This window comes from Dermacentor variabilis, chromosome 6, assembly GCF_050947875.1.
Source record: "Dermacentor variabilis isolate Ectoservices chromosome 6, ASM5094787v1, whole genome shotgun sequence".
Classification (NCBI taxonomy): Eukaryota; Metazoa; Arthropoda; class Arachnida; order Ixodida; family Ixodidae; genus Dermacentor; species Dermacentor variabilis.
The window spans coordinates 48,168,174-48,186,201 of NC_134573.1; the positions used below are offsets into that span (position 1 = coordinate 48,168,174).

The 18,028-nt window shown below is 44.9% G+C and overlaps 1 protein-coding gene and 1 pseudogene across 1 annotated transcript in view; both read right to left on the minus strand.

Moving 5' to 3' along the window:
- Positions 1-10,866, minus strand: part of LOC142586116 (thiol S-methyltransferase TMT1A-like) — a 53,932-nt gene extending 43,066 nt beyond the window's left edge. The window contains exon 1 of the mRNA XM_075697371.1: positions 10,695-10,866. Within this exon, the coding sequence (XP_075553486.1) occupies positions 10,695-10,866 (172 nt within the window). The remainder of the gene's footprint in view (positions 1-10,694) is intronic.
- Positions 10,867-17,121: 6,255 nt separating this feature from the next.
- Positions 17,122-17,685, minus strand: LOC142586117 (uncharacterized; annotated as a pseudogene).
- Positions 17,686-18,028: the final 343 nt, after the last annotated feature.

Here is an 18,028-nt window from a genome sequence, read left to right on the forward strand (position 1 = left end):
ATAGAGAATCTGTGACGATAATAACTTTTGTAGTGTGAAGGGGTAATTTTCACAAGGCAAGAACTATTGCCAGAAGTTCGGCCTGAAAATTGATGTGTAATCTGGTTGGAGAAGGGAAAAAGACCATACGAGGGATGGTGAGTAAATTCCCACGCCTGCCTTTTTTGCACACTAAGAAGCATCAGTCACTATTACATTTATAGGGAAATGGGCCAAATGTTCTTGTAAATGGTGGTTAAAATATGCAGGGGCAGAAATTTCGCATTGTTTGCAACAATGTCTGCAAATTCAATTTTGAGCGGCTCTGGAGACCTATCAAGCGGAATGATTTCACCGAGGCGACCATTTAAAGGTACTAATTATGCGTGCACAAATACAACCTGTGGGGTATGCAGCTGTGACAACGTGTTCTCAAAGATGAATTTGGTTCACTATTAAATGCATATTGTCTACGTGGTAGAGAACATTCATAAGTTCTTAAGTATGTTTAAACCGTAAGCATGTCGAATCGCGCGTGAAGAGTATGTAGGCGTGCTTCCTGGTATAATACATTATTACCATCTAATCTAGAAATACCTAAACATAGTGAAAGAGCTTATCTTTTAAAAGAACAAGTGGTCTTATTTTATATTTTGAACTTCCGGAGAACAAAAAACAGTCAAATTCTAGAATCGGTCATATATACATACGATAAATCATAATTAGTGTATCACTTCGCATACTAGAACGCCGTTTAGTGATTCTATGTATTAAACCTACTGCTTGTGTCTTCATTGCAATATTTTCTATGTTAGAAGGCCAGCTAAGTTTTCCATCATATGTGATACCCAAGTACTTAAGCGACTCTACCTGTGGAATGGTTCTCCGATCATATACTAGGGATAACTGCATCTGCCAGGAAAGCGGAAAAGCAAGGACTGCAGTATTGTTTACGTTTAGTGACAGATGCAGATTGTGAAGCCACGTGTCTAGAGTAGAAAGATATGTTTGCAAAGAAAGGCGAAGGGAATCGATGTATCTTGCTGTCGCGAAAAATGCGATGTCTTCATTGACATACAGATTCACATCCTGGTGCAGTTTTACTGAACTCATCAATAGGTTAAATAGTACAGGAGGAAGAACAGCTCCTTGGGGCACCCCTCTTCTCTGATAGAATGTTATTGAAGAAAAGCCGTTTTGAAAACAATTAAATTTTCTGTTTCTTAGAAATTCAAAAATCCTCCGTTATATATCTCGGAAAAGTGCAGCTCTATAATCTGTCCAGCAGTAGAGAGAACTCAACGCTGTCATAAGCTTTTGCTATGTCAAGAGTCACTAAAGCACTAACTTATTTTCTACGCTGAGCAAGTTGGATGCGGTTTTCCAAATATACATCGAGAGACCGGGTCAGAAACCTATTTGACTTGGGCTCAGTAACGAATTTTCAGATATATGATCCATCATACGCTCATATAAAACTCTTTGAATTAGTTTTACCATATTTGACGTAAGAGATATAGGTCTAACATTGTGAAAATTGTAGCCTGCTCCTTGTTTTTTAAGCAGCGGAATAATTTTGGCAGCCCTTCATTCTGGTGGAATCCAAGCATCTTTAGAGAATAATTCATTGTGTTGATAAGGTCGTCAGAAGACACTGGAAACAACAATTTTGGCATGACATTGGAAATACCGTCAGGGACTGGAGCTGAGGCAGGCAGAGATCTAAGGACGTTAGAGAGCTCTGACAATGTGACTTTCAGAAAGTGATCTGCGATGGGAGGCCTTAATAGCCCATTCGGCAAACGTGATGTTAAGCGTTGCGCTAAGCCCTTTCCTATGAATTCTAAGGTATCAGACATCTCGCGTGGTGAAAGAATTATCGACTCAATATTCGTTGGTGTTGGTATGAATTTTTTATATAGAAGGAATCTCAACAGAGCTTTCTTTTGTTGCTGGGCTTAGAGAGGAAGTCATGATATTTTTCGTCGTACTCGTATTTGGAATTCGGCACTGTTCTCTTCGACGCAGCAGCTGGGAATTCATAATCACTCCAGTTACTTTGACACCAGTGGCGTAGCCAGAAATTTCGTTCGGGGGGGGGGGGGGGGCTCACATTGCAGCTCGGTCTCCTCCTTAAAGGCTCCTCCTTACGAGCACCCTTTAGCTCGGGTGCTCGTATCTAAATACATAGAGAAGGAGAATTCGTTTTTCTCGGCAAACCATGCACGAAATTTGACGAGGTTTGTTGCATTTACAAGAAAAACTTAAATTCTAGTGACTGCTGGTTTTGAATTTCTCATTTAGGTGTCAATTCTTTATTAAAGGTTCACCGAAATCGCATATTTTCACAAATCTAAACTATCAAGTTTAAATCTATGTAACTCAGCAATGAAATATGATATCAAATTCTGTGAATTGCACCTAATAGTACATCTACAGCGGAAGAGAGAGAGAGATAGAGAGAGAGACAACTTCGTATAGTCGCCTGCAGAACGACACCATGACTAAATGGCGCCGTGACGCGGGCCCTGACGTCTTCTCAGCGGGTGGTCTCTACTGAACTCCAGCGCGTGTTACTCCCGCGGTCGGTCGCCCTGAGGGGCAACGTTCCGTCGGTTTCGCTCGGCCTTTGTCTTTCAAGAGCCGCCGAGACCTGCTGGACGGCCCAGGTTTGACTTTCGTGGTCGTAGCATTCCGCCGCGGCCGCGAGTCGCGGCGGAATCGTTGTACTTGTCGAAGCATCATTGGGGAACTTGGTGCAATCCCATAGGATGTGCGTCAGGGTGGCCCTCTCCCGCTGGCACACGCGGCACACATCACTCACATATAATTTAGGGTATAGATGAGTCATTAACACTGGGATGGGTGAAGAACCAATTTGCAATTGTCTGAAGAGCACCGCCTCCACTCGGCTCAGCCCCGGGTGCGGGGGTGGGAAAGTCCTTCGAGCCAGGCGGTGGAACTGTGTAAGTTCGTTAAACGTCGTCATGCGGTCCTTGGCACTACGCCACGTTGGACGGTCGGTTGCAGCGGCGCGGGTTTCTATGTTACACGTGAATCTCAAGACATTTAGCATTATGGAAATACGGATTTTGCAGAATGCTTTTACGCAACGTAACCAATTAACGTAAGATACCAATTAACACACCAAATTTGTCCGCTTTGACTATTGTAATAGATACCGTTTACTGAACAGCGACATGTGTGCTTGATGCAGAGCTATTAGTTTGTAAACGCCGTGCTTCTATTTTTTTTAGCTTTCGAGCTTTTCAAAATATTTAAACAATGTTCAGGCCCTAAATTGAAGTTCCGCTTCCAACAGACACTAGAATTTAACGTTCTCTCTCAAGTGCAACAAATTTCATTAAAAGCGATTCGGGGGTTATCACAGAAAAGCGTTTCTGCGTTTTATATGTATTTGAATATGCCGCTTGGGAGTTGGGCACGAGGTAAAGCTTCCTTTTAAACAATTTGTCTGGGGATCAAATACATGAATAATAACTGCTTTGTCATTGCTAAAGATGCTGCAAACGAATTTGTGAACGCTACGCACTGTCAGTACAAGTAAAATATGTATTTTTTCATAAAATACTATACTTGTATGCGCCAAAAATTGTGCCCAAGATTATCGATATCAATGCTTCCACGTTTTTCTCTATTTAATAAGTAAATCAAATATCACACGAACTTTAGAACTATATCAGTTCGAAACCAGCAAGGCAGTGCATGCCGCTGATGTGAAAACTGTAGAGGCTATGAAATGAACAAGTTGAGGACAAATAATAATGAAACATTGTCATTAAAGAACCTTGTTTAGATTCTTGTACATATGCAACGTTCAGTAAAAAATCTCAATGACGCTGTCATTTGTTCCAATGTATGGCGCAGGAGCAGCTGTCACCGGGCGTGTGTCGTGAGTAATTGCACCGAAATTATAGCCGCAACAGAGAACATGTATAAAAAGCAGGAGTCCTGCAAAATAAACGAGGGCGATTCAAATGAAAGTCAGCTAATGCGAATATATGACAAACGGGGTACCTTATTCAAAAGTAGTATCCATGATAATTTAGACATTTGTCCCGTTGTCTAACGAGTCGCGTGATTCCCGTCTCATTAAATTCCTTGGGATGCTGCTTCAAAAAGTCTGCAGCTTACTCTTTCACTCCATCGCCCGACACGAATCTGGTTCATATGAGCTGTTTTTTCAGATGCTCCAAAAAGAGGAAGTCGCAAGGCGACAGGTCTGGGCTATATGGCGGATGTTGCAGCGTTTCCCACTTGAGCATTGCCAGTTTTGCATTAACCACATCGGTGACGTGGCGACGGCATTGTCGTGGAACAAGATGACCCCATACGACAATTTTCCACGTAGTTTGTTCTTGAATGTGACACGCAGCAGACCTGGCGTTTTACAATGACGAAACAAACTTATAGTCTCTCAAGATTTAGCACATTCTATAAGTAATGGTCCCTGACGATCGAAAAAAGGAAGTCACCAACACCTTCCCGGCGGAAATGACGGCCTTTCCTTTCTTGGGGGTGGTGAATTCGAATGTTTTCGCTGTAAGCTTTGCTGTCGTGTTTCACACTCGTAGAAGTGGCACCATGTTCGTCCCCGATCACAATTGGAGACAAGAAGTCGTCACCCTTATTGTGATACCGGATCAGATGAGTCAAGGAAGCGCTGAACTTCTCGGTCTTCTGGCAGTAGTTCACAATCTTGGGCAACCATTGCGCACACAAGAACGGATAACCGAGATGTTCATGAATTATAGCGTGAACCGAACCGTGACTGATGTTCACACGCTATGCCAGTTCATCGATGCTTATCCTCCGTTCTTGTCTCATCAGCTCATCAACCTTTGCAATTTTGTTAGGGGTGATTGCACGATGGCTTTGGCCCGGCCTTGCATCGTCTTTGCAATTGTCACGTCCTTCTTTGAACCATTTGCTCGAACTCTTTACAGTGGCCAATGAAATGCAAGCTTCAACGTACACGACAGCCATACGGCAACTAATTTCTTTTTGGGAATTACCTTCAGCTGTCAAAATACGAAACATGAAGGCGACGGCGATGGCTGGAATGCGCCTGGAGTGTCCACATAATTGCTATCGCAATACTATATCATAAGACTATCCGGCAACCAAACCATCCTGTGGCCTATTATTGTCCGCAAAAGAAGTAACAAAATCGAACTTACAACATACGACAATTCGCTGCGCCACAAAAATGGCTTTCGTCTTTTCTTTTGTGGTGCCGGGGCACCGAAATGAAAAAGCGCAAAGTGTGTTGGCCGCAATCGAATGCTTACTTTCGGCACCTAATGTAGCTACCGAAAGAATATCGAAGAAAACGTGTAACACTTGGTCCATCGAGAACAATACGCATACTGCTCGTTATCCTACACTTGCGAGACAAGACTTTCCGGAGAGGTTGCGCTCAAGCGAACGCGGTGCAATTCGTCGAGTCCCCACAGTGATGGCGGTGAGCGACGATAGTTTTAACGCGACAGCGTTAAGGAGCTCGTGTCGCAGAAAAGCCGGTGTCGGTGTCGGCGGCGTTGGCCGTGAGCGATAAATCCCAGCAGGCACTTCATGAATAAAAAACAACTTGCAAGATGGGCTGGGTGGGAATCGAACCAGGATCTCCTAAGTGTGAGACGTTACCACTGAGCCACGAGTTTTTTTTTCTTTATTGCGGGAGCTTCACCAAGCTAACAAAATGGGCATCATTTCTTGAAATAAGGTAAGCGATGCATAAATATACACTAACACACATTCAACTTTGTGCGCATGCATATTGTGTGGTCAGTCACATTGTGGCTGGCCATGTCAAGTTTAAGATTCCTTTAATCTGGCGAGGGGCTCAATCCTCGCCAGTCAATCCGGAGGACATTCTTGTTCTTTAATTACATCAATGAACTTGGAAATAGCTTCCCGGAAGAGCAGCCACGCAGGCCGGCTGTCAGTCTCACAAAAGAAGCCGGTCATTCGAGCCCTCCATAAACAGTGGAGGCCCATTAGCATAATTAAGTCCAATGGCATGCCGTCCTCATTTTCTACCGTCAAAAATCTAACACCTAATGGGCTTAAAGGCAATTCTTTCTGTAGTGTTCTTTGAAGAACGTCCCAAAAGAAAACCCCTGCCCAACAATGCAAAAAAAACATGGTCAATTGTTTCTAATTGTTTACATCTAAGGCAGTTTGCTCCCCATGGTAAATAAAAACCCTTCTCTAGTAAAAAGGCCCGTACCGGCAAAGTTCCGGTATGGAACTTAAAGGAAAAGGATTTAGTGCTTGGCTGCACCTGCATTTTCTTAACACGCTTTAACACGTCGTTTCCCTGTCCTCCACTGTTTATGGCTCTGTACATCGGAACCGGCATAATCATGTCAACTACACCCCTGTACAATTTCTTCCGCGACACCGAAAAGAGATAATCATTAGAAAAACGTACGGACAGAAAACGGACACTGTCAACGACTTCCCTTAGGTACCCTCGAAGAGCACCACGCATACTTAAATTGCAGACCACGTACATCGGCAGATGCTTGCTCAGTCGTAACTGGCACATTGTGCGCAGAAAGGGGTCATGCACGTCTCGAAAGAAAGAAAACCGGTTTACTAGCTGCTTCACAAAAAGATATAACAGGCCTAAGTCCTTGACTCTCCTAAACAAGTTCGTGCGGCTGCACCTCTCCTATTCTGATGCCTAAATGAACACAGCAAAAACTCTATGGAACCTTTGCACATTTAAACGAGAGCAACAGAAAACTTGCATAACGTATCATATTTTGCTTATTAAAAACAAGTTACATACACTAGCTCTCGCAAACATCGAGAGATGAGCACCTTTCCAATCTGTTGTTTTTTCCTTAAGTCGTTTGGCCTCTTCTAGCCAATAGTCCTCATTCCGCCGGTGATGTTCGAGCGGAACGCCCAAGTATATAGCTGGCGCTTTAATCCATCTAATGTTGGCGAACATTTCCGGTGTTGACTGCCATTCACCATGCCAAAAACCGAGACACTTATTCCAATTTGCAAAGCTCCCTGTTGTGTTTCCGAAATGTTTAACAATGGTTATTACCACTGAGCCATGAGTTCGATGCTTCAAAGCGGTACAAAAGCGCCTCTAGCGAACGCGGTGTTGCCTTAGAAACGAGCTGTTTCTAAGGCTCAGGCGTGCGTCGCTTGCTCAGGCGCACATTTCGTTGTCGCGCCGAACGCTGCGTTGCTCGACGCTCACCGCGTCCGATGCGGGGCACGTAGTCGCTGCGCCGTAGCCCATTGTCTTACACCCCTTGGCGGGTCGACGGGAACGCTGTCGCGTTCCACTCTTGAAGGCGAAGCTGTAAATAGAAATAAAGTTTGTAACCAACCAACCAGAGAAAAGCGAATGCGCACCGAAGTGCGCCGCGCGGTGGCCGGAGCAACACGAGAAAAACTCATGCGCTCTGGCTGTCTCTAGCAGCCCGCAGGTAGGGTAGCGAGGAGAAAAAAATTGAAGAGGCTCAGTGTGTCCTCACGAATCAAAGTCAAAGTAGAAAAAATAAATAAGAACGTAGTTACCTTGGCTGACTTTAGTGTCTTGACACGGATGCTTTGGCGTAGGTGGAAAAAAAATGTTGATATACTTTTATGTGTCATGATGGCACAAATGAACAACCACAACGCATCATGTCATCCGACCTCGCTGCTGGCTTTGTCAACTTGTCTGATAGTGTGTTGATTTGGCTTGTCTCGTTGTATGGTCCGATGTAATACTTTAGAAAAGTCAGTGCACCTTTGGCGTCGAATAGTTTTGGTAACATCAAACCCACAATGTTCCGCAATTGAAAATCTGAAGCACAAATTTGGAAATGTCAATGCAACTTTCACATCGAAAGTTTATGAGATCTTCATACCTATAAATTTCGGAATTGACATCCATGCGCTGCGTAGATTGCGCGGCCTACGCAAGATGCCGTGGCGAGCCCGTTCGCCATCAAAACGTCCTCGAAACTTCGTGCTCGGATGGGGCTGATTGCATTATGTGACTCCCGGTGCATGGGCACTGCCGCGAAATCCAACCTGAGTTCGCAAGGTTCGCGCGGAAATGTCTGTTCGAGCGTGAAAAAGATATTCTAGAGAAAATTCAGAATGATTTCCGGCACCGGGAATTGTTTGGGTGGGAGGTGCATGGACAGCACGAAAGATTTGCGGGATAGGTGGGGGGGGGGGCTGAAGCCCCATAAGACCCTACCCCCCCTGGCTACGCCCCTGTTAGACACTGATTGTAATGTTACTTCTTCCACGCAGCTTTTCGTCGTGTATAATCCTGCGTGCACTCCGAATTCCAGCAAAGAGAGGTACTACTTTACTTATGTTAACATTAAATTCAGACTTTTTAAAGAAGCTTTTTAATACAGAGGAAAGCCTCATTGCTTTGATGCCATTGGGTACCGTTATCTGGGTGTTGAGGACCGTTTTCAAGACACTGTAAAATTTCTGGTAATTGACAAAAGTCCGCGCCGGAGACTCTAGGGGAATAACAGGGCATACATTATCAAACCTAATAAGTAGATGGTCAATATTTGAGGCTGAGTCGACAGTAGACCAGGAAGTTACAGAAATCCTTGAAATGGCAAATGTTAGATCCAATGCTGACTTAGAAAGACCCTTAATAAAAGTAGCTACTTTCGTGTTTAATCAACAAAAGTTTTGATTAATTGCCCAGTTCGACAATCGCTTTCCACATGAGTCTGTTTTGAAACCCGAAGACACATGACCCGAATAGAAATCTCCGGCTATGACAATTTCTTTCCTACAATAATTGACAACGGTATCAAGGCAACGAATATCATGAACACCTGTGGGAAAATATATATTATCTAAGGAAAATTGGGAACAACAGGTATAGCTACATCTATTGCTAGTATCTCAGACTCCGTAGACATAGGCTGGCAGGATATTTGTATATTTTGTGGCATACTTTAGCTGTTAACAACAAAGCAAGCCCTCCGCCTCTAGATGGACGGTCCAATCGAATTAAACGATAATTTCTTATCGAAAATCTTGGCCATCGGAGTGCCATGTCTCTTGCAAGAAATAATGCCGGGAGGATGTTGTGAACAAAAATATATTAAACCGGTAGCTGTACTGCAATAATATTGACATGGCAGTTCCACTGTAGTACTATTAAATGACATATGATAAATTAATGCCTACTTTAGGAACCGCTTGCTCTAAATTACTGTCTTTTAAAAAAATATTTATTTGAAAGACTTTCTTTACCGTACTTCGTCGGTTTTGATTGAGGGACGGAGCTGGAAGAATTAGGAATAGAACCTAACTTGGAACGACTATCTTCCATAAACTTTTTGGTTTTTGAGTGTGGGACAGAGATCGTTGAATTATCGTTGGTAGATCTTGTGCGTTTAAGCGTCGGGAGATCCATTTCTACAATCTGGTTGTTTTCCGACACTGATCTTGAGAAGCAAGAAAGTGCCAGAACCGTACGACCTGCAGTGATTCCTAAGGTTCATTATGTCTCCCATAACCTCAAGAAGGTGGCAGGCCAGTATGGCGTACGCATTGCCTTTCCTGCCCTCGTCAAGCTGGTTCCAATCTGTTCGAGAACCATTCGCGAGGAGACCTGTTCGCAAGGCTGTGGCAAGAAACATTGCGCGTCCTGCGGGAAATGCGCCACGGGGGTGGTGTACGAAATTCCCCTTGAGTGCGGCAACTCCTGTATAGGACAGACTGGACGCTGCGTAAATAAATGAGCCCGGAAATACGAACTGAATCTACTGAATGATGGCGTGGCACATTTGCCAGCGCACTGCAAGGCCTGCATGGGCAAACCACGTTTTTGTGAGATTAAGATTCTCGGCAGAAGCAGAAATTAAACAGCGCGTGAGCTAATGGAAACTTATTATATAAAAAATAAAGGTTCGAGTTGCATTAGCGATACATCTATCTTGCTCTACAAATCGGAAACGAGATTGTTTAATTGCTTGATAACATAGGTTTGTGAACAGCATGCGAGTATCTGTACATATATTTATGGGTCACCGCCCAAACTAAATTATTTGAAAGTGTCACCCGTGTTGTCTTCTATGTGTCTTCCTTTTGTGTGTGTTTTAACTTGCGGTAAAAACATATCTTTCAGCAACAGCATCACTGTGTGAGTAACGTCTCCTGCCAATTACTTCTATAATTTTAATTTCCTGTGATCTTGCAGGGTGATTCGAGTAGTTGGCGGGGTGACCACAACCACAGAGACAGCACTTCATCGGACGAGCAATCTTTAAAATTGTGGCTGTTGCCTCAAGCACGGCAGGGGTGTTCAGATATGCAGCCCCTGACGCTGTGACCGAATTGCCAACATTTGTTGCATTGTAGAATGCATGGAACCAAAGATTATACCTTGTCAATTAGGGGCAGGACCTTAATTTCTGTCGACCGCATCGTCCCAGCACATATAACTTTAACTGCCTCTGTTGGAATCTTCTTACTGTCAATAACTCGGCTACACCGCTAAACGGAGATGACTCCAACCACCAAGAACATGTCTAAAATATCTTCAGGGGCTAAACTGACGTCCACCCCTAGTGCCATGCCTCTAGAGTATGCGAGGTGCGGTGGTACGAAACAGCTCACCGGATAGGAAGCGAATGTAGAATAATTGAGAAGTTCCTTGACATAGGTCTGGTCTGGCAAGCAGCATAATATACCCCCTATGTCCAACAGGCGGACATCAGTGATCTCTCGGAAGTGAGTTGAAGCCTTCTGCACTTCCTCCTGAATTGTCTTTGGGTTTTTCATATTGATCATACCATGGTCAGTAGGCACCATGGCCACAGGAACGTTGGCGGTTCCACTCTGAAGAAAAAACTCAAGCGGCATCTCCTGAGGAGCTACCGAGGTTGGTAACGGGTAAGCCCCGTAGCCAGGATATGATACGAACATCAAGCAAGGCTAACTAAAAACACATAAAAATAAGAGAGAGAACAAAGAGTAACGTAAAATAAGGAGCTGAAGAAAGAAAATACCACCCGATACTTGACCTAAGCCCCTCCTCCTAAGCAGGAGAAGACAGAACAGAGGAGCGCGGGAGGGTACAGAACACGGGAGAACAAACGCCCGTCATATAGTCACGTGTCTCTCGCACTCTCCCCTTATTTGTTTCTCTCTAGACCCCCGTGGACTTCCGTGAATGGATATTTGTGTTCTATTATCTTTCATTTAAACCCATTCATGCGTCACGTCGTCTTCATTGCGCAAAAAGTTCTCGCGGCGCCGTCAACTCGCAAGTGTCCTCGATGATCTGCCCATGACAATTTCACGCACATCACGAGGGCGTTACTGAAATGCGTGAATGTTTCTCCTGATATTTTAGGGTGGCACTGTAGGGTGCTTCAAGTATTTCGTATTTGTAGATTTTCAGAAGGCATTTCATACAGTTCTAAATGTTATTTGGTCACATAAGCTCATTTTAGACAGGCCTGCTTATGTGCTTGGTTGGTTGAATAGTTGTCTATTTGTAGGAAATATTTTGTTATATATGGAATTTCTTTGTATGTTGGCGTGACGGCCGAGGTGCGACAGTGTTCAGTGTTAGGACGGCGAGTTCTTTTCGTTGATATTAGCTCTTTGTCGGAGCTCTTAGCTTCAAAGATCAAGCTGTACGCAGATGATTGTGTCATATATGGACCTATACACAACACTGATGATATTGATGTCTTACCACACGATGTTCACAATATGGTACTGTGGCACAAAAATAGAAACTTTGTTTCGAATCTAAGTAGGTGTTGTGTTGGTACTTTCACCAGTAAAACCAATTCATTCCATTCTTGTTATAGCCTGTCTGGTACCCCGCATGGCTGCGTTGAACATTTTAGATAGCTTGGTGTTTTAAATGACTTGCTTTGAAAAAAAAACATAGGGCACATAAATGGTAAGGAAAATGATGTGTTAAATTTTATTAAAAATAATAAATGCATCAAGATGCCTTAAAAAAGCTCTTTATATCACTGACGTGTGACCAATATTTGAATATTCTTGTACAGTACGGGATCCTCATGGCCAAACCCACATCTGTAAGCTTGAACGCATACGAAAGCGTGCTGCCCGCTTTGCCAGTTTTAGTTGTAATGTTAACGCTACTTTACCAATTTAAAGAGGGAAATAGGCTGGAAAGCTGTTCAGCAATGGAGAAAGTTCAAGCGAATAATGCATTTTCATTCACTTTAATGATGAAACTGGTTTTAATTATGATTTGTACATAAACACTATACTATAAATCCACACTATAAATCGCACAGTAGTAATCATGCAAGAAGTGTTCAACAAATGAAATACACAATGGATAAATTTGTGCACACCTTTTTTATTTTGCGATTCGCAAGCTTAATCAGTTGAATGCTGGTGTTGTGCATGTTCTCACCAGTGTGTTTTATTGATACGAGGAAAGCAATAAGACTGAGTGGCTGCCCTGGACCATTTCTGAAAGACAAGTGAAACAGTCAGCTAGTTTGGCTAGTGACATCGGTTCCACCGGAATTTCTAACGGTACATTGCTCCTTTCAGCCCCTCTATTTCATGCTGTCAGTGCGAATTCGTGTGCAGATTGATTTAGAATGCCACGAAGACACCATGGCGACTGATGTCTTGATTATTTACCTTTTCTTTACCAATCACGGGCATGTCCTTCAGCACTGGCTTTACCGGTTGAGCGCCACTACAGAGTTCAATAGCACAAGCGGAAGCTGCTGATCAGCGATGGCTGGCGCGTTTTCTGCGGCAGGCGGCTGGGAACACGAACGCACAGGTCTGCATACAAATGTTCGTCAATGTGGCATTCGCGTAGCCTCGGCTGATTCAGTCTCCGCAAGCAGTTTGTTGTACCATATTGGCTGCCCCTTGCAAATAGTGGCCACAAATTATTGGTTACAAACCACTGAATGTCAAACACGCTTCTCACTCAAGTAGGAATTGCATCTTGGAGACGTGCCAGCATAAGCATTTGATCACAATGTCTTTTAACGAAAGAAAAACGAAAGATGACGAGGCGTTTTTAGTTGCATTTACGACCCAAAATGCAGTCAAGTTTAAATAGTGAAAGAGAAAAGTTCGAAAAAAAGCCAGAGGTGCAGTTATAGTGACGTAGGGAGGGGGAATACCTTCAGATATATTTTGGGTGGATATGCCTTGTGCACAAAACAGGACAACAGTTGCTTAGGGTTAGCATGATAACTAGTGATCACAGTTTAATTGAGTATAGACTATGTCATTCAGTGGATGATGGACCAGCAACTTAACATGCAGGTGGAACAGCCTATTTAAAAATGAAGCTTTTGTTGCTGGGGCCATCAAGGCTTGCGCCGAGGCCATCAAGATTTGCGTGCGTTGGCCGGTTTATTAGTATCTAGGAGGATATTTTGTGGATATTTACACTAGCACCGATCTCTATAACAATGGCATGCTGACCGAAAACCCTGCGTTCTGTGTACACAAAAATATATTATTCGCGACAGAAGTCGTGCCTAATATAGAATCACAATACTAAAGCGGACAGGCAGCATTCCAACAAGCAAAATGATCACCGTTTAGTTCACAGGGTCTTTATATAGACAAGGGATCACGTGATCTGTACAAAAGGAATGCGCGCATTGGCTGCGCAGTGATATGCGACGTCACGCTATAACACTTCTTTCCCCTTAGATTAATTCCGAAAGTCACTGGGTTGGTATCTGTGCCGGGGATGTCGCAGACGTGCACTACGACGAAGAATTTGCAGTTCGGCTGTAGATGCAGGGTCTGGCTGGTTCGTAGAGCCGGGGGCAGCTGTTCCGAGCGTGGGCTATTCAGATACCGGAAGCTGATGATTTGCAGACTATGTGACGCCTGGAACCGCGAGAGGTGGCACGGCGACTGGCCCACTATACATCGAAACAGACGGATGAGTTGTGTCTTCCGAGGCTGTAGGAGGAGTTTGTACTGGCGGGAAGCTTGAGGAACCCGAGCTAACCTAGGGGACTCTGATGTGATTCGCATGCGCAAATCGCATCGCCTGCGATTATTTCACCTGATTAGTAACGGGACTAACGACATGTGTCACGACACCATCGTCCCACGACACTCCTTCACCTCGCACTGTTTTCACCCACACAGCGTCCCCCACAGCAAAACATCGAGGAACCCCACGCGACACATCATTGTGTTCTTTCATGCGCTGTTGCTGCTCCCGCATGTAGCGCGTGAAATATGGTTTTAGCAAAGAGCTTCACCCGTGGCTGTCTTTTCAAAAACAATTCTGCCGGGTCTGGCCAGTGGCACTGTGTGGAATATTCCAATAAATCATAAGATAGCTGTCCAAATACCCCAAGAAGGAATGCTTCTTGTAGCTAAGTTCGTCAAGTAAGACCTGCTTCAACAGGACTTGTTTGGTTGTCGGCACTAAACGCTCGGCTGCTCCGTTAGAAGCCACATGATACGGCGGCGTCTTAACATACCTTACATCGTTCACACTCAAGAACGTTGAGAACTCTTCAGAAATGAACGTTTACAACATAGTCGCCGTGTACGCGTTGCCAGGGTTTTGTGGGATAATTCCATGGCTGCAAGGGAACCGGTGAAGCCGCCTTCTAAACGGCCCGACACACCCGACACTGTCGAACGTAGCTCTCAATCGAAAGGTCGAGACCCGGCCACCAGACAAAACTTCTTGCTAGCGCTTTCATGCGGCTAGCTCCCGGGTGGTCTTCATGCGATTGATGCAAAACCATTAGCCGAAGCTTACCAGGTATGACCACCCTTGATCCCCATGTTATGTATTCCTGCTCTACTGATAGCTCATTGCGACGTGAATAAAATGGTCTCAACGCTTCGGAGCTCTGCGAAGGCCAGCCATTTAGAATGAAGTGCGTCACACGAGACAAGGTTGGATCACGTCTGCTAGTTTTAGCCACGTCATCCGATTTTAGTGGCACGCTGTCAATAAGCAAGAGACATTCGAGAGGCAAGAGACATACAATAGGCCGCGGTAGCATGGACAGAGCATCAGCCACTTCAACGTTTCTTCCTTTCCGATATCTTAGTTTATACCTGTATGCTGCCAACGTAATTGCCCATCTTTGCATTCGGGCTGCAGCAAGTGTAGGCACAGATTTGTCTTGGCCTAATATTCCGAGAAATGGCTGATGGTCTGTGTAAAGAGTGAACTCTCTGCCATACAAGTAGGAGTGAATTTTTTTTAACCCAAACATCACTGCTAGTGCTTCTCGCTCACCCTGAGCATAGTTCTCAGCTGATGTAAGTGTTCTAGATGCAAACGCCACTGGATTCTCTTGTCCCTCGGCAGTCTCATGAAAAAGAACAGCACCCAACCCATACGACGAAGCATCACATGACAGAGCCATTGCTTTCGCTACGACGTAAAAAGTGAGAACAGTACTCTTGACAAGCAACTGCTTCGTAGCAGCAAAGGCTTCGCTACACTCCCGTGTCCACAACCACTTTTCACCCTTGCGCAACAGACGATACAATGGTTCCGCCACGCAGGCAATGTTGCTTAAAAACTCTACGTAAAAGTTTAGCATGCCTAGATAAGCCTTGAGCTCCGTTTGGCAAGTGGGCTCTGGCACTTCCGTGACCGCCTTTATCTTTTCTTCCGTGGGATAAATACCGTCAGCGCACACAGTGTGACCTAGATAAGTCACATTGTTCTGAAAAAAAAAACGACACTTATTTCAGAGTCACGTTGAAATCATTAAGCCGCCGCAGGACTAATTCCAACGTCTTTTGGCAGCCGATGAAGTTTTTTCGCCGACACAATGATGCCATCTATGTAACATCCCACGTGCGGTATGCCCTTGGGCACCTCATCGATCAATGACTGAAAAATGGCTGTCCGACTGGCTACAGAAAACGGTAAGCGCTGGAACTCGAAAAGTCCCATGTGCGTATTAATGGTTAGCAGTGGTCGGGACTCGCTAGTAAGCGGAATATGTTGATGCACGGCTGATAAATCCAACACACAAAACACCTTGCCACCCGCTATGGCAGCGTATAAATATTCCAGTCGAGGCAATGGGTAGTGGTCGGTCTTTAGCACGGGATTAATTGTCACTCTGTAGTCTCCGCACAATCTCAACGAGCCATCTTTCTTCTGAATCAAAACCACTGGCGTTGCCGAATCGCTAAGATTCATGCGGTGTATAACTCCGCTTTTTTGAAGCTTTTCCAGCTCCTTTTCTACGTTATCACGCAACGCATATGGAACGTTTCTGGCCTTGCCAAAAGCAGGCGTACAGTTCGGATTTAGAACTATCCTTGCTTCGTAGTTCTTTACTACCCCGGGTTGCTTACCAAACACCCCTGGGCAGCTATTTTGTAGCGATGCCGCATGCCTTATTCTATGCTATTCTTATCATCCAACATACACGGCCGCCTGATCCCGTTGATAATGTGGGCAGACCGTCGCTCTGACCACTGGCCAAGCGCGAAAAGCCTGAGAAAGCATAGAATGGGAAAATGCATCGCTACAAAATACCGGCCCTGGGAACTTTCGTTTCACTTTGCTAGCGTCGCTTCCATTTACATACAACGCACTTTTCCAGTGAAGCTCTAGCCTCTCGCGCCAATTTCGCCCCATCATCACTGGGAGCTGTTTGCCGTGGTCTTTGACAACAATAACTGGCAGTCGCAAAAACTGGTTTCCACCCGTAACGAAAACGTTGCATCGCCCCTTTACGGGAACGGATTCCCCAGTATATGTTATTAGGGTGACTCGCGATGGCTCGCACTTGAGGAAATGCGTTCAGCCTAACACTCTCAGGAATTAGGGTTTCAGCAGCTACCGTATCCATCTGCATGCACATGTCTTTCCCTTCTAAGTTTACTTGCACTTCGTTTCCAGAACGGTCTGTATTAATTGCATGGTACACCTCTAATTCAGAGTCAATATCAGAGCAGTCCACCACGTTCGCAGTCGTTAGTTCTCTGCGCTTACTGGGACACATCTTCTGTAAATGGCCAATTTGTGAACAGCTGTGACATTGAACATTCTTATACCGGCAAACACTAGTGGAATGCGCCTTGCCACATCTTTCGCAGACTGGCTTGACATCTTTGAACTTCCGAAGCTTCTATTACTTTTCAGTTCCCTCTCCTCTTATCGCCATGGCATGCAGCATCGCTTCCTTGCAGTAACGCTGTTTGTCGCGCAGCCTGCTCCCGGTCCAAGGCTATCTTGCACGCCTTTTCAAAGGTAAAATTTTCTTCAGCAAACAAGGCGAGTTGGGTTTCTTCGCGTCTTATGTCTGCCACTAATGTGTCTCGCAGTGCGTATTGCAGGAAGAGACCGAAATTGCGCTTCCTTGCTAAATGCTTTTAGGCCACTATGAAGTCATCGACGCTTTCTGGTTCTTCTTGTGCCCGCCTGTTAAATTTGCAACGTTCAGAGATGATCGAACAGCTTGGGCTATAGTGCTTTTTCAACAGCTCTGTCACCTCTTCAAAGTATCTGTCCACAGACACAGCGGGTACTACCAAACTTTTGAGCACCTCATACGTTCTTGGTCCTATCACGTTCAAGAATACGGCCAGCTTCTTTTCCTCTTTCATATCGTCTGCTGTGACGAAAGGCTCAAAGTGTTCTAAATAGGATTCAACATCCTGATCTTTCTCGTCGTACTCGTCTAGCTTCCCTAATCGCGCCATTTTCAGTGGAGCTACTCTACATATCGGTTCGCTCTCCCGATCTATGCGTTGACTTGTTGCTGTGGTACCGACGATTTGATCCGTTCGGGGCCATGGCTGCCGCCGCTTTCCTTTCTGTGGCTGTCGACCGCCGATCGTCTATGGCATTGCTTCCGTACTGAGCCAGTGGAAGCAGACACATTCCATCCTCGTCGCCAGTACAATAAAGCGGACAGGCAGCATTCCAACAAGCAAAAGGATCACCGTTTATTTCACAGTGCACTTATATAGACAAGGGATCACGTGATCCGTACGAAAGGAATGCGCGCACTGGCTGCGCAGTGATATGCGACGTCACGCTATA